Below are 22,578 nucleotides of genomic sequence, written 5' to 3'. Positions count from 1 at the left end.
GCCGGCCTCCTGTCCTGTTGCCTCGACACCGATCTGCCATGCTGTCTCGTTGCTGGCCTCCTGGGAGGTTACGCCTTCGCTGCCGACCTCCAGAGGGGTTTCGCCTTCGCCGCTGGCCTTCCAAGGGGTTTCGCCCTCGCCGCCGGCCACCTGCCAGACCTCCGGAAGGGGTCCGCCTTCGTCGTCGGCCTCCAGAGGGTCTTCGCCTCGGTCTTCGGCCACCTGTCAGGCCTCCAGAGGGTCTTCGCCTCGGTCTTTGGCCACCTGTCACACCTCCAGAGAGTCTTCGCCTCGGCCTTTGGCCACCTGTCACACCTCCAGAGAGTCTTCGCCTCGGCCTTTGGCCACCTGTCAGACCTCCAGAGGGTCTTCGCCTCGGCCTTTGGCCACTGGCCAGACCTCCAGAGAAACTTTGCCTTAGCATTGACTTTACTGATTGCAGTTTTTTTTTTACTTAGATTGTACAGTTTTTATTTAGATTGTACAGTTTTTATTTATCTCTTTTTAATATATGTCCTGTCACAAAAGGTTGAAGAGCAACACAATTTTGATTCTGTTTGTCCTGTACATACTGCAGAATTGACAATAAAGCTGACTTTGACTTAAGTCCCTCCTCCGTCCCCCTGTCCTGCTGCCTTGTTGCTGGCCTCCTGTCCTGTTGCCTCGACGCCGATCTCCTGCCATGCTGTCTCATTGCCGGCCTCCTGGGAGGCTACGCCTTCGCTGCCGCCCTCCAGAGGGGTTTCGTCTTCGCCACCGACCTCCAGAGGGGTTTCACCTTTGCCGCCGGCCTCCCGAGGGGTTTCGGCTTCGCCACCGGCCTCCAGAGGGGTTCCGACTTCATCGTCGGCTGCCTGCCCGACCTCCAGAAGGGGTCCGCCTTGGCCGACGGCCTCCAGAGGGGTTCCGCCTTCATCGTCGGCCACCTGCCAGACCTCCAGAAGGGTTCTGCCTTCGCCGTCGGCCTCCAGAGGGTCTTCGCCTCGGTCTTTGGCCACCTGTCAGACCTCCAGAGAGTCTTCGCCTCGGCCTTTGGCCACCTGTCAGACCTCCAGAGGACCTTTGCCTCGGCCTTTGGCAACCGGCCAGACCTTCAGAGAAACTTTGCCTCAGCATTGACTTTATTGATTGCAGTTTTTTTTTTTTACTTAGATTGTACAGTTTTTATTTAGATTGTAGTTCTTATTTATCTCTTTTTAATATATGTCCTGTCACAAAAGGTTGACGAGTAACACAATTTTGATTCTCTGTTTGTCTTGTACATACTGCAGCATTGACAATAAAGCTGACTTTGACTTAAGTCCCTCCTCCAGCCCCCTGTCCTGCTGCCTTGTTGCCGGCCTCCTGTCCTGTTGCCTCGACGCCAATCTCCTGCCATGCTGTCTCGTTGCGGCCTCCTGGGAGGTTACGCCTTCGCTGCCGGCCTCCAGAGGGGTTTCGCCTTCGCCGCCGGCCTCCAGAGGGGTTCCGACTTCATCGTCGGCCGCCTGCCAGACCTCCAGAAGGGTTCCGCCTTCGCCGTCGGCCTCCTGAGGGGTGCCTCCAGAGGGTCTTCGCCTCGGTCTTTGGCCACCTGTCAGACCTCCAGAGAGTCTTCGCCTCGGCCTTTGGCCACCTGTCAGACCTCCAGAGGGTCTTCGCCTCGGCCTTTGGCCACAGGCCAGACCTCCAGAGAAACTTTGCCTCAGAATTGACTTTATTGATTGCACAGTTTTTTTTTTACTTAGATTGTACAGTTTTTATTTAGATTGTACAGTTTTTTAACTCTCCCACCAGCTTTACATCTAAAATGATGACATGTTCTCTAAACGAAGGATTAGAACCTAATATATATTTTTCTTTACATTTAAACATGGTGAGTTTTAAATGTTAAATAAATATGCAGAATTCCATAATTTACTGGTCTTTAGGTTCCCGTGGTGGAGGCCTACTTCATATTTATATGGGAAGTTCAGGGACTTGTCACAGGTGGCCTTAAGGAGACTTTAGGTCTCCTTACCTAATATAATCATTAGTGCTCAGGGTAGTGCTTTTGTAAACTTTGTGCCCCTGGTACTCTGCCGGACTGGTCTTATTTTTCTCCTTCTCCCTTTCATACTTCTGCTTACACTGTTCTGCTGTAAGCTCGATGTTCACAGTGACAGTGTTCTTGATGGTCTTTGCTCTTTGTCCAAACATGAGGGTGGATTTGGTTTCGGCCTCATTGTAGGAGGACGGCGAGCAGCAGATGACAATGGTGGTTCGACAGTTACCACCCAGTGAGTCCTGCAGGATACGGGTCATCTTGCTGTCTCGGAAGGGGATGTAGGCCGTGCCTTCAGCCGGAGCAGAGATGACGTTTCCCAGGGATGACAGTGACTTGTTGATGTTCTTAGCTTCTTTACCCCCCGCCCTCCAGTAGGCCCATCACCTGCAGGAGGGATCAGAAGGGGCCGATGCGGTGGGATTTGGGTAGCAGTCGTGGGCGGGGGCCCCGACGGCCCAATCCCTGGACTCAGAATCTGGCAATGGGGACATGGAATGTCACCTCGCTGGGGGGGAAGGAGCCCGAGCTAGTGCGGGAGGTTGAGCAGTACCAGCTAGAGATAGTCGGGCTCACCTCCACGCACAGTCTGGGTTCTGGAACCCAACTCCTTGAGAGAGGCTGGACTCTCTTCTACTCTGGAGTTGCCCACGGTGAGAGTGTGGGCTTGCTTATACCTCCCCACCTTAGCCGCCATGTATTGGAGTTTTCCCCGGTGAACGAGAGGGTTGCTGCCCTATGCCTTCAGGTTGGGGACAGGTGCCTCACTGTTGTTTTGGCCTACGGGCCGAACAACAGTGTAGAGTACCCACCCTTCTTGGAGTCTGTGGGAGGGGTGCTGGAAAGTGCTCCGACTGGGGACTCTGTCGTTCTACTGGGGGACTTCAACGCTCACGTGGGCAGCAACAGTGTAACCTGGAGGGGAGTGATTGGGAGGAACGGCCTCCCCGATCTGAACCCGAGCGGTGTTCTGTTATTGGACTTCTGCGCTAGTCACAGTTTGTCCATACCGAACACCATGTTCAAGCATAAGAGTGTCCATCAGTGCACGTGGCACCAGGACACTCTAGGCCGAAGGTCAATGATCGACTTCATGGTCGTGTCATCTGACCTTCGGCTGTATGTCTTGGACACTCAGGTGAAGAGAGGGGCTGAGCTGTCAACTGATCACCACCTGGTGTTGAGTTGGATCTGCTGGCAGAGGAGAAAGCTGGACAGACTTGGCAGGCCCAGACGGGTAGTGAGGGTCTGTTGGGAACGTCGGCGGAACCCTCTGACAGAGGGGTTTTCAACTCACACCTCCGGGAGAGCTTTGACCAAATCCCGAGGGAGGTTGGAGACATTGAGTCCGAATGGACCATGTTCTCCACCTCCATTGTTGACGCAGCTGTTCGGAGCTGTGGCCGTAAGGTCTCTGGTGCCTGTTGTGGCGGCAATCCCCGAACCTGGTGGTGGACACCGGAAGTAAGGGATGCCGTCAAGCTGAAGAAGGAGTCCTTTTGAGCGTAGTTGGTTCGTGGGACTCCTGAGGCAGCTGACGGGTACCGGCAGGCCAAGCGTGCTGCGGCAAGGGCAGTTGTTGAAGCAAAAACTCGGGTATGGGAAAAGTTTGGTGAGGCCATGGAGGAGGATTATCGGTCGGCCACAAAGATATTCTGGCAAACCGTCTGGCGCCTTAGAAGGGGGAAGCAGTACCCTGCCAACACTGTTTACAGTGGAGGTGGGGAGCTGTTGACTTCGACTGGGGATATTGTCGGGCGGTGGAAAGAGTACTTTGAGGATCTCCTCAATCCCATTGCCACACCTTCCGTAGAGGAAGCAGGGGCTGGGGACCCAGAGGTTGGCTCATCCATCACTCAGGCTGATGGATGGGGGGTAGATGAGAACCGCCCTGAGTACCTCTAGTCTCTGGATGTTGTCGGGCTGTCTTGGTTGACACGCCTTTGCAACATCGCGTGGCAGTTGGGGACAGTGCCCCTGGACTGGCAGACCGGGGTGGTGGTCCCTCTATTCAAAAAGGGGGACCGGAGGGTGTGCTCCAACTACAGGGGGATCACACTTCTCAGCCTCCCGGGTAAAGTGTATTCCAGGGTACTGGAGAGGAGAATTCGGCCGATAGTCGAACCTCTGATTCAGGAGGAACAATGCGGTTTTCGTCCTGGTCGTGGAACACTGGAGCAGCTCTACACGCTCTGCAGGGTGCTCGAGGGTTCGTGGGAGTTTGCCCAACCAGTCCACATGTGTTTTGTGGACTTGGAGAAGGCATTTGACCGTGTCCCTCGTGGCATTCTGTGGGAGGTGCTTCGGGAGTATGGAGTCCGGGGCCCTTTGCTATGGTCTCTGTATGACCAGAGCAGGAGCTTGGTTCGCATTGCCGGCAGTAAGTCAGACTTGTTCCCAGTGCATGTTGGACTCCGGCAGGGCTGCCCTTTGTCACCGGTTCTGTTCATTATTTTTATGGACAGAATTTCTAGGCGCAGCCAAGGGCCGAAGGGAGTCTGGTTTGGGGACCACAGGATCTCATCTCTGCTTTTTGCGGATGATGTTGTCCTGTTGGCTTCTTCGAACCAGGACCTCCAGCTTGTGTTGGGGCAGTTTGCAGCCGAGTGCAAAGCGGCTGGGATGAGAAAAGGGTGGCTTGTCCCCTCTGGGTTGGAAGAGAGCTCCTGCCTCAAGTGGAGGAGTTCAAGTATCTTGGGGTCTTGTTCACGAGTGAGGGAAGGATGGAGCGTGAGATTGACAGGCGGATCGGTGCGGCGGCAGCAGTAATGCGGTCGTTGTACCGATCCATCGTGGTGAAGAAGGAGCTGAGCCAAAAGGCAAAGCTCTCGATTTACCAGTCAATCTACGTTCCTACCCTCACCTATGGTCATGAACTTTGGGTCATGACCGAAAGAACGAGATCTCAGATACAAGCGGCTGAAATGAGTTTCCTCCGCAGGGTGGCGGGGCGCTCCCTTAGAGATAGGGTGAGGAGTTCTGTCACTCGGGAGGAGCTCAGAGTAGAGCCGCTGCTCCTCCACGTCGAGAGGAGCCAGCTGAGGTGGCTCGGGCATCTTTTTCGGATGCCTCCTGGACGCCTTCCTGGGAGGGTGTTCCGGGCATGCCGCACCGGTAAGAGGCCCTGGGGAAGACCCAGGACACGCTGGAGGGACTATGTCGCTCGGCTGGCCTGGGAACGCCTCGGGGTCCCGCCGGAAGAGCTGGAGGAAGTGTCTGGGGAGAGGGAAGTTTGGGCTTCCCTGCTTAGACTGCTGCCCCCGCGACCTGGCCCAGGATACGTGGAAGAGAATGGTTGGATGGATGGATGGATGTACAGTTTTTATTCATCTCTTTTTAGTATATGTCCTGTCACAAAAGGTTGAAGAGTAACACAATTTTGATTCTCTGTTTGTCCTGTACATACTGCAGAATTGACAATAAAGCTGACTTTGACTTTGACTTAAGTCCCTCCTCTGGCCCCCTGTCCTGCTGCCTTGTTGCCGGCCTCCTGTCCTGTTGCCTCGACACCGATCTGCCATGCTGTCTCGTTGCTGGCCTCCTGGGAGGTTACGCCTCCGCTGCCGCCCTCCAGAGGGGTTTCGCCTTCGCCGCCGGCCTCCCGAGGGGTTTCGCATTCATCGTCGGCCGCCTGCCAGACCTCCGGAAGGGTTCCGCTTTCGCCTTCGACCACCTGTCAGGCCTCCATAGAGTCTTCGCCTCGGCCTTTGGCCACCTGTCAGACCTTCTGCCATGCTGTCTCGTTGCCAGCCTCCTGGGAGCTAACACCTTCGCTGCAAACCTCCAGAGGGGTTTCGCCTTCGCCGGCGGCCTCCCGAGGGGTTTCGCCTTCATCGTCGGCCACCTGTCAGACCTCCAGAAGGGTTCTGCCTTCGCCGTCGGCCACCTGTCAGGCCTCCAGAGGGTCTTCGCCTCGGTCTTTGGCCACCTGTCAGACCTCCAGAGAGTCTTCGCCTCGGCCTTTGGCCACCTGTCAGACCTCCAGAGGGTCTTCGCCTCGGCCTTTAGCCACCGGCCAGACCTCCAGAGAAACTTTGCCTTAGCATTGACTTTATTGATTGCAGTTTTTTTTTTACTTAGATTGTACAGTTTTTATTTATCTCTTTTTAATATATGTCCTGTCTTTTTTTTAACTTAGATTGTACAACCCGAGGGGTTTCACCTTCGCCGCCGTCCTCCCAAGGGGTTTCGCCTTCGTCGCCGGCCTCCAGAGGGGTTCCGCCTTCATCGTCGGCCGCCTGCCAGACCTCCAGAAGGGGTTCGCCGACGGCCTCCAGAGGGATTCCGCCTTCATCGTCGTCCACCTGCCAGACCTCCAGAAGGGTGCAGCCTTCGCCTTCGGCCACCTGTCAGGCCTCCAGAGGGTCTTCGCCTCGGTCTTTGGCCACCTGTCAGACCTCCAGAGAATCTTCGCCTCGGCCTTTGGCCACCTGTCAGACCTCCAGAGGGTCTTTGCCTCGGTCTTTGGCCACTGGCCAGACCTCCAGAGAAACTTTGCCTCAGCATTGACTTTAAGTTGTCTGTGTTACCTTGTTGTCCATGTACCTTACCATAGTTACAGTCCTAGCCATAGCCACATAAGTGAGTGTTTCTTTGTTCATGTCCGCTCCGTGAATTATGTGATTGTGTCCTTGGTTTGTTTTTGTCCTTTGTTTGCCACAGTTCCCGTAGGTTTGTTTCTTGTCTTGTTCTTGTCCTTGTTCCAGTTTATGCTTTGTTTTATGTTAGTTGAGTTCCAGCCCATAGTCCTTTCATGAGAGATATTTGTTTGTAACTTAATCTAGTTTCTGTTTTCCTTTCAAAGTTATAGTATTGCTGATTTGTTCTCCATGAACCCCCCACACATTCATTTCCATTGTCATCTGCATTAATGGCCAATAAAGTTTTTCAATCTTCAACCCTATATTGACACAGGGATCGACATATTTTCAGTTAACAGTTTGTATCTGGGGGGAGGCCATTTATACACGCAAATGTAGTTTTTATGGGTGGAAATGTTCAAAATTTTATCAAATTATAAAAAGGATTTCACCTGATCCATTATCTTTAAGGTGTGATTGTACAATGACGATGTAGCTTTGATTAGACATAAGATCATTTTATGAGATAATTTCATTTATTTATTCTTTATTATTCAGTGTTTATCTGTGATCATCTTATCTCCTGCCCTCAGTTTGGGAACCACCGATGAAACGTGAATTATTTCAGTACGAGGAACAAACAGTCTCGTGCCCTTTCTTTCATCCTGTTCTGGGCCTCGTTCAAAAGCAGCTTTTTGAACTTCATATTGTAACAGTTCAATTAGAAATACTTAAGTTCATTCATACACACGACTCAGAAGAAATTCACCCTAAGCTAATGAACAACAGATAGAGGTTGGGCAAACATTTGATCAGCTATGTGATGAACGCCAATGAGCCAAAACATGACCAATCAGGTGTATGATACATTAGGCTGTTGCTATAGTTCTGGCATGTTGTAACTAGGTAGCGACACATGCCTGTGAATATGCTCATTCATCCAGGTCATTGTAAGCTTCAGGGCATTTAATCGTTCGCAACTGGACCTTGTCAGTCGTCAGTTTCAAAATACAAGCATGTTAGTTAAGCTTTTCAACTTCCACTTTGACTCATGGTGCAGCATCAACATCAGTTTTTTGTGTAAAACGACAGCAGGCGTACTAACTCGGCACAAAGCAACAAAATGGAGCTGGAAACTGAATTAATCTTTCTCTAAGGGGTCTTTCATAACAGCTGACAAATTAAAAAATGTTCACTCTTGCTGGTTTTCACATGCTGCTTTAAAAACATGTTAGTTTCACAGTTATTACTGAGTACTACTTTTGATTTATAGTTTGCTGCTGTGTGTGTATTTGTTCTGCCTCCGCATTTTTAAACCATTTCGAAATGGTTTAAAAATTGTATTGCTTACATTTAAGGTCTGAAACGGTCCAGTTTTTCTTTTTGTTGAAGCTTTTGGAAATGTTTGATACATTTCTGCCTTATCTGGTTTGATTTTGAGTTTGATTTTGTGAAGCTCTTTGGAACATTGTTCTGAAAGGTGCTATATAAATAAAGTTTATTATTATTATTATTATACATGTATTGTTTCTGTAGTGTGGAAGTCGATGTCGTACGCCAACACCTCTGGCATCTTAAATCTCCTGGACTTTAGGCTGACAGGCAACTCTTTGCTAACATCCTCCCCCTCTCAGCTTGTTGACGTGATGATATAATGTTTACAGCTCACCTTGGGACGACACACCTGTTGCAATCACTGAGCTGAGGTATGAAGACTCTGTTTCCACCCATTGCCTTTTTTTACACCTTCCATTCTTTTTGAATTCTGTAACCTAAGTAGTGTGCATGTGTTTCAGTTTAAAGGTTGTGATCTCTCCTCTAAAATGTCCATGCAGCCAGTCACACAGATGCTGTCATTAACCACTGTCAATCACCACTGTTCTCAACACAGCAAAACAACCACCGGAATATAAAGTAGTCACATCTGTAACTGTATTTCTTTTTTTCCTTTCTGTGGTGTATATTTGTGATTTTAAGCCATTTATGCTCAGAAGTGTAGGGTGATACTGTTTTATTGTGAAACCTAACTCTTCTTCTGTTTTAGACCATTGACTTCCTGGTGTCCTTCCCGCCTGTCTGTTTCCCAGCCCTGATTGTTTGTACCTGTTCCTTGTTACCTCATGTATATATAGTCTGTGTCTTCCTTTGTCCTGTGCCTGTGTCCATGAATAATTATGTTACAGAAAGGAGCTATATTAAAGAAAAAGAAAATAAAAGAAATTCCTCAGCTATCGTCTATTTCAAACCCCAGGGAAGCCCATCTAGAGGCTTCTAACATCGGGTTCTGTGCTGATCACAGTAGAACAAACCAGGAATTGCCGCCTCATGGTTGTGTGCCTCCACCAGCCAGTCAATTTACAGTTTACATTATCTTTTAGTGACTACTTCTGCTTTATTTGTGGGCCTTTCCAGAAAACAGCCCTGCTGGTTCCTCACAGGTCTCGGTTTATGACTGAGGGTGATGGGCTTTTGCTATTAGACCCCCACACTATGAAACTCTCTGGCCTCTTTTAAATCTCATCTTAAAACTTCCACTCTTTTTAAATTCTGACCTCCATCCAGTTGCAATGAGAGTAACTCATTCATGTAGACTTCATTGTAGCCTAAGCAGTGTGAGCTCAAATATGAACAGCGTTTTCCTCTGGTCCTCTTTGTTACCGTTTTAATGCTGCTACAAGACTCCGTCTTGCAAATGAACTCGAACGAGAGAGAGATAAACATCCAGCAGAGTATTATTCTCTCCTGCAGACTGACAGGCGGTCTGTTTGTATTTCCGCGGTTGGCCGGTGCGCGGCAGCAGCACACTTTTCAACTACGATGCTGCCTCTTTTTAGGAGAAGAAGACTGGTTACTGGGGTAACGTCAACATCACTGGGAGCTGCTGACTTTCACCTAGCTAACATAACGTTTTACCTTTTAGCGTTAGCTAGGTGACATTTTCCTGTCTGGGACAACAGCTTACTAAACAGCCGCCTCGATACAACTGCCGTAAACGACCGATAAGCAGTTCAGTTTAAGGTACGAAACTTACTAGCTTATCCATGCTGTAACGTGGCAACAAGCTAACGCTAAAGTCAGTTTAACAGTGGCTCATGGTAATGGAGTTTGTTAAACTTAATTGCTGACGTGCTACAAATGCTACAACTGGCATGAGTTTAGCTTGGTCCGTGCATGAAGTAACGTATGATTTAGTCTCAACGTTGTCGTAAGTTAACGTACATAGTAGCGCTAGCTCGGCAACTATAAGTCAATACATCACGTTATCTTGATATTTAAAATTATAAAGCATCATATATGTTTAATGCTAATGAGCAGCAGTGTATAGTACATTGGTTTGGTTTACAAAAAAAAAACACGTTCTTCTATCACAAATACAGCTCTACATTTTCCATCCTTCCCACCTTACACCTTTTTAGCTGGATCAGGAGTGTTCAGCCACCTATCAGTTGTGGGCAGGATGGAAAATATACAGTGCAGCTTTTGTCTGCTGTCAGAAAGCAAACATACTAACAAGCACTGCAGTATAGCAGCACCACTTGGTTGTATGAAGTTTTTCTGCTCATCCGTGCCAAATGTTTGATTTCTTAGTAGTTATTGTTCCTGTAATATGTCCAATAGATTAAGTCATCATGGCAAGCCAGCGGCCTCCCACCAGCATGGGCCGCCCTGTGAGCCGCAGTGGAACTCTCCCCCCTGGTGCTGGAAGGCCCCCAACCGCCATCAGACCTCCTCCTACAGCTATACGTGTCGCAACTGGGGTGAGTCAAGTGAAGCTTATACAAGTGCTCTTCCTGTGAACATATATGCTAAAGTCACAGCAACATATCAACTCCAGTAGAATAGCAAACGTTCAAACAACCAAACGTATCTGTCTGTGCCCTGGCCTGTGATGACCATTTTTATATCTTGGGTCAATGTGATTTGACAAACAACCGATATGCGAGGATCTGTTGCATCTCTCCTCTCATAGCTGGCTGGCTCACTTGGATCACTGAAAAGTTAAACTTATCTTAAGTGCTATGATTTAACAAATTTAACTTGAACAAACAATGATCTGCATTTAATAAGCACCTGATTTATTAAGGCAACATTTAATTACACACTCAGCATATAAGACTGTCTTAAGATGTTGCAGGGTTCGTAACTGGATTGAACTTTTAAGACTAATATTTTTGACAAATGAGCTAATAAAACCTCAGTCTCACAGAGTTTTATTCTTTCATTTTCCAATCCAGATGGTTCCAGGAACAAGTGGTCATCCTGGTATGAGGGGCGGTGTCCCCATTACCACCCCCGGAGTCCTGTCAGCACCAATCAAAGTGACTGAGAGGCCAGTGACCCAACAGGGGCTCAGTGGGATGAAGACTGGCATGAAAGGTAAGTTTGATGTGACCTCAACCCACTTTTCACACATTAATGTTGGCCATGTTAAAACAGACATTCTTTCATCATCATACGTCTCAACTCTCTCTCTTTCTCTCCACTCCCTCCTTCCATCCCCCAAAGGGCCTCAGAGACAGATTCTGGATAAGTCCTACTACTTGGGCCTTCTGAGGTAACACATTCTATTAGGCCTTGTTGTCAAGCCCTTGATAGTAGTACTTTACACTGTGCAGCAGGTGCTCCCAGCAGGGCAACCCTGGTAAAAAATTTTACAGTTTAAAAGTGAATGCTCTGTTGTTGTGCTATTAGGAGTAAAATCAACGAGTTAACCACAGAGACCAGCAAACTGCACAAGGAGATCGAAAACTACAACCAGGAGAATTCTGTTTATCTGTCCTATGAGAAGAGGTGAGTTGCCTTTTTATCACTTAGTCTGTTTGTAATTACAACATGTACAGTGTGGGCACTATGTTCTCAAATTGTATTTAAGAAAACCTAAGAAAATAGACCCATTAACCAGAAAAAGGGAAATGTTTGCGACTGATCCATGGACTCAATTGAAAAATGAAACTCTCAAGAGCTGGAAATTTTACCTTAATACCTTAAAGGAAAAAAGTCAGAAAAGAATGCTACTAAAATGCATGCTGTGTGAGAAAAACCAGAATTAAGTAAGAAGTTCCTAAATTTATCAGCTATATTGATCAGAAACATGTGATGTGATTTTGTCAGGATCTATCAGTCAGCTCAGCAGGTGACAGTGATTGATCGATCAGGCTTGCTCGTCACATATTTGTGTTATTTATTAATTAATCAGAGCAGCAGGTTAAAACAGGTAACCCTCTTCTCCAGTCAGGAAGTGTTAGAGAAGAAGGAAAAAAAGGGAAGTTCAAACCTCTTGGCACTGTCGTATTACCAAATCACACGCAAACATTAGGGCTCTTATAATTAAGCAAATGAATATTGTAGTGAATTAAAGTATAACCGTGTGAAAAACAAATCACCAACCCTTTGTTGTTCCTCCTCAGAGCTGAAGGCCTGGCTGTGGAGATTAAGGATCTACAAGGCCATCTTGCTGACTACAACATGGTAATGTTTTAAGTCATTGTTTCTAATTATTTTCATTGAGTGGCCACTATAAAAAATCTTGACACTACAAGCAACCAATGGCACAAATATTACAGCAAATGTTTTTACAGTTATTTCTACACTTACTGTATATCCATAATGACCCACAGTGAGTGAAAAAACAGAAAATGTGAACACCAATACATTAGCTCAAACAAATTACAAGCAGGAAAAAGTTTAGCAGTTAGACAATGGTAAATGTTTGGTCGTGGTTGTTAAGTCAGTCTAGATTAAAGGTAACTAAAAATCATTTAAATATTAGCAGTTTATTTCAAATTCTGTTTGGTAAAATACAAGGTGTTTGAAAATCTTCAGTTCTTTAATGGACTGTGCTTCCCTGATTAAACACTCGATGAGTCCTGCTGATCTGTGGCTTCATTTTTGTTGTTCATGTTTGTGCAAATTCTTTATTTTTATTTCCAGCTGGTGGACAAGCTCAACACTAACACAGAGATGGAAGAAATGATCAATGACTACAACGCTGTAAGTACACCATGTAAGAAATATGGTAACTTTTCTGGCACCTCCTGCTTAAAAAGATGTCAGTTTAGCATGTTGATTTTGGACAGACAAATATGATGAGAATATTCTCTCATTCCTTTAATCTTCCTTCCTCTCCTACATCCCAGGTGAAAGATCAGAATAACAGCGAGGCTGAAAGCATTGATACCATCTTCACTGAGAGGAGAGAGTAAGTTATTATTATTATTATTATTATTATGTGATGGTTATTGCAGTTTGTCCTCTCACACAGCTTATAATTTTCTTATCAGCTTTTAATGGTTTACCAGTGTCATCAACGATTGATTTAGCAGACTGATTAATTGTTAGAGTGTCATGGCTGAGGCAGAAGAAACCCCTGCTTTGGCTAACTTGTAAACATTCTTTAAAAGTGTGAGGTTAACGTTAGGCCCAGAAGCTAAAATGAAAGTCAACCTCAACTCTAAGCAGCAGGTGAATGATACTGCATGGCAAGCAAGAATATTAACTATAACAGACTTGCAAGGAATGGTACATGGATAGCCCCATTCTCTACAGGAGAGCGAAATCAGTGTTGTTGGCTCTGTTGCAAACAAAATGTGAGTAAAAATACTAATTCAGTGGCGCACAGCATTGATTCTACATTACACCTTTCCTCCTGTGTCCTAAGAGCTTACATAAACTCTGTCACCGAGGACAGTCAAAGTTTTAGTGACCCCTGGAACGATAATACTAAGCAGTGCTTAAAAGGCAAATAGCTAAATGATTTTATTTATCTTATCTAGGCGATGTATACTGTACAAATCCCATCTGGAGGGACTATTCTTTGGGTGTCATGCAACAGCCCCCCAGTGAGCACCTTGGTTTTAGTACACAAGTGACAGGTTTTGCTTTTGTGATGATTTCCTCCTCATTCTGTAACGGCTCTCCAGCTCGTGTTTGCTTCTTCATGGTTCTGCCGATGCCTCCCCTCCTGTATGTAACTCTTCCCTCCTGATGTATGGATCCTCATAATACCCATCCTCTTCCTCCTCTTCCTCCACCTCCGCTATCCGCCCGTCCTCTTGCTCAAAGGTGAATGTCTGATGGGTTAGGTATCTCTTTGTCTCTGAGAAGACTGTTGACACAACGCCATCCTCCTCATCCTCTTCTTGGTGCAGTGGCCGGTGACGGTAGTTGTGGAAGAGTTTGTACAAGGAAGGCCCCTTTATGGCACATACGATCAGCATGGCGGTGCACAGTGCCAAGACTGCAACACATGCAGTGAACTTCCATGTGTTGCCGGGCACAGGTGTCTGGTCTTTTTGGGGTTGCAGCATGGAGAAAGGAGAGATCAGTCTGTTAAGCTTGTTATGTTGTATTTGTACATCCACACATGTAACAGCAGAATGGTTGAAGAACAAGGGTAAAATATTCACATCTCTCTTTCTCCTACCTTCGCTGATGTGATACTTGCTTGTGGGTGAGGTTTTCAGCACAGTGGATGAGCCCCAAGAATTGATTGGTGTCAATGGTTTTTGTGGGTGTGTAGTGAAGACGGTTGGTGGTGATGGGTGACACACACCTGTAGCCTGCCAAAGATCCCTTCCAGCCTGATATTCTGAAGAAGCACAGGTCACCTGTGGTCCCCCTGTAGAACAAGACATCTCGTATGAAAGTCATTAAATTAACAAGCATTCACTTAAGACAGCACCCCTTCACCTTAATCTGATGGTAAATTGAATTAGTATCTGAATAAGCATCCGGTCACATCTGTGTAAAAGTCATGATGGAAAGTCGGGATTAAATGCTGTTGGATTAACACAACGGCTGCAGCAGCACAAGGTAAAACATGCCGAGAGAGAGATTAAATGCATGTCTTCTGCCACCTTCAGAGGAAATTGTAGTAACTGTATTAGCTCAGTCATCCTCTCATGCACAAAATCAGTTAAATAAATGGGGAAACACTGTGATAGAGGCAATTTAAGGAATTGAGGAGATTAAGCTTCTCATATCTGACCAGTCTAAAAACATGGTTCCCCTCCTGATGCGACCAGTGTTCGTTCGTGGCAACTGCGTGGATGAATATCCAGCACAACGCTTTACATACCACATGAAAGCCAACAGGAATGAAATGAGAGTCCCAACTCAGCATCCTGTCGTTCAATGCTTGTGCACTGTCAGATACTGTAAAACGTAAAATGATGAAACTGATGTGCTGGCATGTCTGAATGAAGCCGTAAGAAACATTAGCATGAAAGTCACCTGTGTCTGAATGACAATAAGCTGTCACTTTAAAATTGATGAAGCCAGCAATGTAATGTACTCCATGTCTGAAAAAGGCTTTAGTGGAGGAGGTTAAATGTCCTGTCTTTAAATGTTGTCAGTGTCACTACAGTTAGATTGCTTGTTGCTTCAGAGAGAAGGCCTGTGGTCTTTAAATACTGGACTTCGATATGTTTAGATGTGAATGTGGTCATCAGACTTTTGGAAGAACTGATCTACCCGGGCAGAGCTCAACATATCCTTCCTAAGGGCCACATTTTCAAAATGAGCTTAGTGGTTTCAAGTCATTTTCACTCAGATTTTGTGTCCCATGAAACTGCAGTTTAAGGTAAAACAAAGGTCCTATTGTGATGTTGATGTCTGTGAATGCTTCTGGTAAATCTGTATAGTCATGAAAAAAAATTGAATAATGCCCTAAGTAAAAGTGAGCAATCTAAGAGTTCTTTAAAACTGTAGCAAGGAAATTATTACCAACAGAAAGTCCTTCTGCTCTGAACTCTCCAATACTGCTGAGCAGCGGACAGGAACAATTCCAGGGGTTTTCCTGCAGGTTCAGCACCTGATGGGACCAGACAAGGTCAGGTTAATGGATTGATAATAAGTGGGTGCCTGGCACCTTCAGGGATTTTAGCTTTACCTTTAGATTATTTAGACTTCTGAATAGCTGTGTGTGGAGACTTGTCAGCAGGTTGTGGGACAGGTCCAGCTCTGTCAGGACATCTAGGCCAGAGAAAGACTCTGGGTCCAGGCTGCAGTAACACACAGTAGTATCAGTCATTATTGCAGCAGGAGCTGCAGTCGGCACCTTCTTGGCTAATCAGTAACAAATGTTTTCCTTAATTTTTGTGTGAACATTTATAAAAAATCTGGAGCCATACAGTTTAATTGTTTCTTATTTACCTGCTGATTTTGTTCCTGGACAGAGATAACACTCTGAGCTGTGGTACCACAGAGAAGTACTTGGCTGGTATACTAGTAACCAGGTTACCATCCAGGTGGAGTTCTACCAGTCTGGGATAACTAGCCAGGGCTAGTCTATCAGTGTCATTCAGAGTAATCAAGCTCCCTTCAATCACCAGTTTAGTCACAGAGGAACTGTTTCCACTCTGAGGAATGACTTGCAGCTGCTTGTTGGTCAAGTTCTTTACCTGCTGATGGGTGATGGATCGATTGTTATTACAACACGTACAGACAGAGCATAAGAACCATGAAGTGTGATTGTGTGATCCAGAAACGACGTTATCACTCTGGGTCAGAGTGTCAGCTGAAAAATCATTTTCCTCTCACTGCGAGAGCGACAGCTTGACAAAAATAGAATAGAATAGAAACCTTCCTACCAGTTTGTCGTCTTCCACGGCCTGATTATTAGCCTGACTTATTCCCAGTATATTGATTGCTACCACCGCACTCAGCCACAGCAGTACAAGAGGTTGCCGGCACCTTTCCATTATCCTGCCCTGAAAGACACAGAAACTCTGGATAATCAGTACTTTAGATGGGCTCTGTTTTACATAAGATGCCATAAAGATCAGTCTGCCTGGTTAAACAATGGAGCAGCAGCCTGTGAGCCTCTCATTTCGACCAACTTGTCTTACATTGCAGACCTCGTTGAGTTGTGCACTTTGATTTCAGCTTTACGGGTGAAAGATACTTTCAGCGTGTACATTTATTGTCCAAATGGTTGCAGGTTATCACAAATGATTGCTTACGCTCAAATAATTAGTTACGTTTGTTTAACTAGTTGAGTAGATGCAAATTAAAGAATTACTCATAACTGAAATAAACATTCTTTATCTCTTACCTTGTAGACCAAACACTCACCTGGACTCTAGCCTGAGTTTGAAACATCTCATGTAAACTTATTACACAGGACAATGTTAGTAATCGTGACCATCATGTTATTTGTTTTCCTCACAAGATATTAAGAGAAAATGTAGCACTCAAGTGGCCCTGAAAACCTTTTGTCCTGGTCGTTATTTGGTACTTATATGTCCACATAATCTGCTGATGTGTTTCAGCATAAAACCTTAATCAGTATTTATGAAAAGTTTGACTCTTTGAAGGACATCTCTCAGATTCATGCTCCTACACTGCAGCGGTTCTTATTTTCCTGATATCTTTTGTAGGACATTCGTGACACTGAATGTCAGTGAAGAACAAGAACACCTGTTCTTTTTATGAACCCATATAGATATGTGTCTGCCGAATAAGCTTTAACCCTCATGCAGTACAACATCTGTCAATATAACTGCTGGTTTTCTCTCATTTCTGCCATCTTGACTTAAACCTCTGTCACTATTCTGTATTACTGAAGAATAACAAAAAAACACATACCTGTACTTCTACTGGCATTTAGCTGAATTGAAATCATCTGTCAGTGTGATGCAGCCAGCGCAGCAGATGACCTTTGTTCCTTGCTATCAAACCCGCAGGCTGAGTTACACTGTTACAGCCAGCTAAACATTTATGACTCCTTTGATAAGAAGTCTCCTTAAGACTTTTGTTGTAAACACCTCCCATTTAAAAAACTGTAATAATACAAAAAAGGATTGAAAATAATTAAAGACAAGTCTTTTAAAGGTTGGAGAAGGATTTAAAGTATAATGATAAGAGAGAGAAGGGAAGACAGAAGGAAGCAGTGATATACTGTACATGTGCCTGTCTGACACCTGCTCCACTCTTCTTCTCTGCATCCTTTATCTCTCTCACTATCTTATCTGGATTCTGTATCTGTCTGTCCTCTCTGTCCGGGGTTTGAGTGTGGACCAGGACCTTGCTCACGTGTCTCGCTCTTCATGCAACTACTGAAGGCAAAGCACACGTAAAAAAAGTGAAACAAAAACTTTTCAGCCATGCTGTGTTTGCTTTGCAGAAGAGAAGAGGCTATCAGGGCGATTGAAGAAGAGATCAGGAGGGAGAAAAGCGTCGCTGACGAGGTGATCCAGGCAATGCCGGCTGCAAAGCAAGACAAGTATTTCACCATGAGAACAGCCAATGACGAGCTGCGACAGGTATTCATGTAGTTTTTGTCTAATATTATGTCACTGCTCTTTTGCTCTTTTTCTTGTATTATTTAACTTTTTATGTAATGTTTGCATGATACTACAGTGATGAAACATTATTATTATCACTCATCTTGTAGTTTGACACTGTTACTGTACCTAATGTCACTCTCCTCTCTTCTCCTGTCCTCCTTATTGTTTGTTTTGCAGGAGCTAACTGTTCTCCAGGAGGAGCTGGACATTCTGATAACCAGGAAGGAGGACTATGAAGCAGTGAGTGGGGTTTCAAGGAGGAGTGGGGGCACGGGTGAAGGGAGCGTTTCTGCAGGGTTCCCCATGTTACACTTAAAACTTTAATACTACATAGAAAGTCGTTTTCTGCCTGCTACATGGTCAGTAGTGGTAGCATCAGCTGTTTTACCTCTTTTCTTCTGTGTGCAGGAGCTGGCTCACTCACACATTAAGCAGGAAGTGGTTCGGCTTCACGAGACTCTGTCAGCACTGGAGGCGAAGCGTGACACCATGGAGGCTGAGCACAAGAGCCTGGGCTCCCCACAGGAGGAGAGAGAGAAATTATTTAAACAGGTTCGCATCACAACCAGCCAAAGAATGACTGTTAGTCCACAACATAAAACTGAAATATACAGTATGCAACAACAAAGGTTTGTTAGACTAATGTATGATGCATTCATTAAAAACAAATTGTTTGTTTGACAAAAAAATCGTCATTTAGTTTACAATAAAAATAAAAAGAGAACACTAGTATGAATTATTTAATCCAGGCAGGCTGACAATACAGACAGCAGTGTTGACATAATGACACAGGCGAGGCCACAACAACACTCTGACCACAGGACCTCAGCCTGAATATAGACTGTAAGCGCTCTGTCAATTCAAACTGCTGGTTTGTTCCCAGGTGAAGGAGGACAACCAGGAAATCGCCAGCATGGAGAGACAGTATGTATTCATATTAAACACAACATGCCATGTTGTCACACCAGGCAGCACTGTTAGCTGTGTGTGTGTGTGTGTGTGTGTGTGTGTGTGTGTGTGTGTGTGTGTGTGTGTGTGTGTGTGTGTGTGTGTGTGTGTGTGTGTGCGCGCGCGCGCGCGTGCGTGCGTGCGTGCTCGCGCGTGCTCGCAGACTTACAGAGATCAGGGACAGGACCGGACAGATCACAGAAGAGATCCGTCAGCTGGAGCAGGACTCAGAGGAAGCTCAGGGTAACACTTGATGGCTGCTTTCAACTCTTCCTCTCTCCATCACAATTGCTTCTACCTCATGTGTGCATCTAAAAAACTGCCTGCAGCAGCTGTTATCTGATATTGGGGACATTATAAACCAGCTGTTTGGATTATTTTCTCCATGACTTGCTTGGTCTGTGGCATAGTGAAAAGTCACTATGTTATCACAGTTTACCAAAGCCACAGAATTACTTATTCTATCCAAAACACAAAGATATTCAGTTGCTATCTTAAAAGAGACAGATACCAGATAGTGATGAATGAAAAACTAACAGTTCTTTTATCTCTGCATTAGGAGAGTGTCGGCAGAAATACAAGGAGCTGAAGAAGAAGGAGGAAGAAATTGAACGTAAGTTGAACATTAGTTGATATAATTAGACCTGAGTAGACTTGGGTGATAGTAACAATATCTGAAATGACTCAGTTCTCAGTACCTCGTTTCAATATTGTGGCTATGAATATACACGCTTTCATATATTTTGTGTAAAAGGGGGCATGTAATTCTCTCTGAGAAACATATATAATGAATATATAATAGCCAAGCAAAAAGTTATTATTCAGACAATATCTAGTTACTATACATTGAATCAATTCACCTTTCACTGCCTTTTTCAAAACTGCCACCAGGTGTCACTAAATCCTGCTCAGTCCAGAAGCTTGAATGTATCTGTATGGTGGCAAATGCTGGTATAACCAATTTCTCCCTCTGTTTCAGGGTACCTGGAGTCATTTGAGGAGTCCAGGGCTCAGGAGCAGGAGAAGATGACACAGAGCCAGGAGAACATCATCTCCCTCCTGGAGCACTGCAGCAGGGTAAGGAGGACAGGCACAGGTGGAGAGGGGGAGGGTGGGGGAATGATGGTGAGGTGAAGAGAGTGTAAATCTTATAGTCAGGGACAGAAATAAAAGAAGGTGGAGTAAATAGCAAGGCTGAGTGAAGGAGAAGGGGTGAGGAGGTGAGTTGGTGGAGATGGACAAAAAAAATTCCCAGGTCGGGAAAAAGTGTGGTGGAGAAGACTAAGTGTGTGTGTGTGTGTGTGTGTGTGTGTGTGCGCAGAACATGTTGCGGCTACATCAGGTGGATACTGTCACAGCCAGTGAGCTGAGGAACATGCAGGAGGTGCTGGTCAGCAAAGAGACAGAGGTGGTCCAATCAGAGAGCACTGCCAGGGGACTGACAACCGGTCAGTAACACACACACACACACACACACACACACACACACACAGCTGTGTTTCCAGCACTTCAGAGGACACTTCATGACTAACACTGATTTTCTGGAGGCATTCTGGGGACTTGTGTTATTGTTCCCTCACAATGTTAGTAACACACACACACACACAAACACACACACAGGAAAAAATAGTTTCTTTGAAGAACCAAACAGGCCAAACAGGCAGATGCTAACTGGCACTCTGTACCCCTGCTAACACCACCAGAGTCCCAGCGTCTGCAGCAGGACTTGGAGAAGGTGCAGCAGCTGGAGGGGAAGATCACAGGAGAGCTGAGCACCCTGAAGGAGCGCCTCAGCACCATGGAGTCAGAGCTGCACACCTACAGAGACCTGGACACCCTGAGGCTCAAGGCGGAGGAGAAGAAAAAGGTAACGCAGGTTGTGCTGCAGAGATGTGCAACAGTATCACAAATAGAGAAAGATGGAGCAACAATCTGTTGTCCACAGCTGTGTACGACATTTGTCTAAGTATATTGATTTATAGCTGGAGGTATCGGTCCCATCAGCTCGCTGTGGACTCACTGGTGATTGATTAAACTGAAGGCTAACCAAACGTATATTCTTGTGGTGCAGAGATTACAGGAGGAGCGCCTATCTCTGTCTCAGCGTGGAGATTCATTCAAACAGCTGCTGGAAGAAATGAACCAGAAATATGAAGCTCTGAAGACCAAACTGCAAGAAAACGAGACTCACGCTCAGGTTAGAGCCTTTGAAATACATCTCTGCAGAGGCACAAATATACAGGAGCTACTGGTGTCAGTGCATCTCTCAGTCCAGTTATAATTGATTTTACAAATTGATCAGTGTGATGTCAGCATCAAAATACAACTACTGATAATATTCCATATTTTTCTATAAAATATATGAGACATAATCTGCCAGTACTTCTAGTAAATTTAGTAATTCTTCTTTACTGACTGCTTTTCTTCATGCAGTCAGTAAAGTTTAGACATGAAGTTCACATTTGTGCTGCGAGCCCTCTGTGTCTAACATCCTGTTGGTGTCTGCACTGCAGTCTGCCTGCTGGATTTGTCACACAAAGCCAAGCGTTTTTATAAGTTCTTTTGTTACATGATTCTCTTTTAATACAACGATACAGCAACAAAATGTGATTTAATACATTTCATAAAGGACACTGTTTTGAGCATTTGCTGGAGTATAGTTTATGTCAGCTATTCTCAAAGCTAGACCCTTCTTTTTCTTTGTGTGAAAAATGCACACAAAGACACAACCACCTCATCTCTACTCTGCCTTCTTTTCTTTCTTAAAGTTACCTGCAGTCACACTGAACATATTATCCACTGTTGCAGTGCCCTTGAGCATGTATGTTTTTACATACTTGTAATATTCTTCTCATGATAATCTTTTTTTTTTTCCTGTGTGCGTGTGTGCGTGCGTGTGTGTGTGTGTGTGGTTTAGCTGGCCAACCTTGAGAGGAAATGGCAACACTTGGAGCAGAACAACTTTGTAATGAAAGAATGTATCCTTGTGAAGGCTGTGTCTCTATCTGAGGTGTTGCCCCTCATCACCTCCAGAGGCAGCAGTTCTGTGAGGTGTGATTTGTCCTTGTGAAAGCCATCCAGTGATCTTTCCTCAACCGCAGCATCAGTCATCGCCTCTAAATCTCAGGAAAGTGACTACGACTCAGTCGCCAACAACGTCTTCCAACAAGTGGCAGAGTACAACAAGAGTCTGATAGAATCCCTGCAAAACAACAGGAGTTAAACACACATAAAGCCATGTTCTATATCATCACACATTTCAGTTCACGGCATGAGACGTTGGAATAGTTTAACACTGATGCTCAGTTGTCTCTTCACAAAGCATTGATACTTCAGTAGCACTCAAAAAGAGCCATTAGTTGTCTTAAAAGCTGCAAACTTCGACTCTCAAGACGAAAGATTGCCTGTTTTACCTGTTAAATAATCAGTTTCAGTTTGTGATAGAAGTGGAAATGTTTTGTCAAACAGATCTACGAGTCAAAGTTTGTAAGTATTTATCTACTATCTGCTATTTTGTATTTAAATGTGTCGTATTAAAATGACTCATGTAGATCTTCCTGACTGTAGCTTCAAAGTGCTCTGATCATTTGAATAAAGAAGTTTCTAGAAATTTCAAGTAGAATTACAAATGTCAATCAGTGTAAAGGCTGCTGCTTACAACCGATAACCAGCCTTAACATGTGGAGGTTCACCCTGTTTACTGAATAACACAGCCATCAACATTAGTGCTTATGCTCAT

At 45.4% G+C, this 22,578-nt stretch overlaps 1 protein-coding gene across 1 annotated transcript; it reads left to right on the top strand.

The window, feature by feature from the left end:
• The first annotated feature begins 9,469 nt into the window (after positions 1–9,469).
• ift74 (intraflagellar transport 74) lies at positions 9,470–22,395 on the top strand. Its single transcript, XM_041961539.1, has 20 exons — positions 9,470–9,621; positions 10,222–10,361; positions 10,839–10,980; positions 11,110–11,158; positions 11,296–11,394; positions 12,012–12,072; positions 12,535–12,594; positions 12,741–12,802; positions 17,729–17,867; positions 18,069–18,131; positions 18,300–18,443; positions 18,775–18,815; positions 19,003–19,082; positions 19,399–19,452; positions 19,819–19,916; positions 20,161–20,287; positions 20,543–20,706; positions 20,911–21,036; positions 21,757–21,817; positions 21,947–22,395. Exons 2-20 carry the CDS (start codon positions 10,233–10,235, stop codon positions 22,060–22,062), a joined length of 1,815 nt encoding a protein of 604 aa, XP_041817473.1. The 5' UTR covers positions 9,470–9,621; positions 10,222–10,232; the 3' UTR covers positions 22,063–22,395.
• The last annotated feature ends 183 nt before the right edge of the window (positions 22,396–22,578 follow it).

The sequence above is a fragment of the Chelmon rostratus genome, chromosome 20, assembly GCF_017976325.1.
Source record: "Chelmon rostratus isolate fCheRos1 chromosome 20, fCheRos1.pri, whole genome shotgun sequence".
Taxonomy (NCBI): domain Eukaryota; kingdom Metazoa; phylum Chordata; class Actinopteri; order Chaetodontiformes; family Chaetodontidae; genus Chelmon; species Chelmon rostratus.
This window is presented reverse-complemented; position numbering and strand designations above follow the sequence as displayed.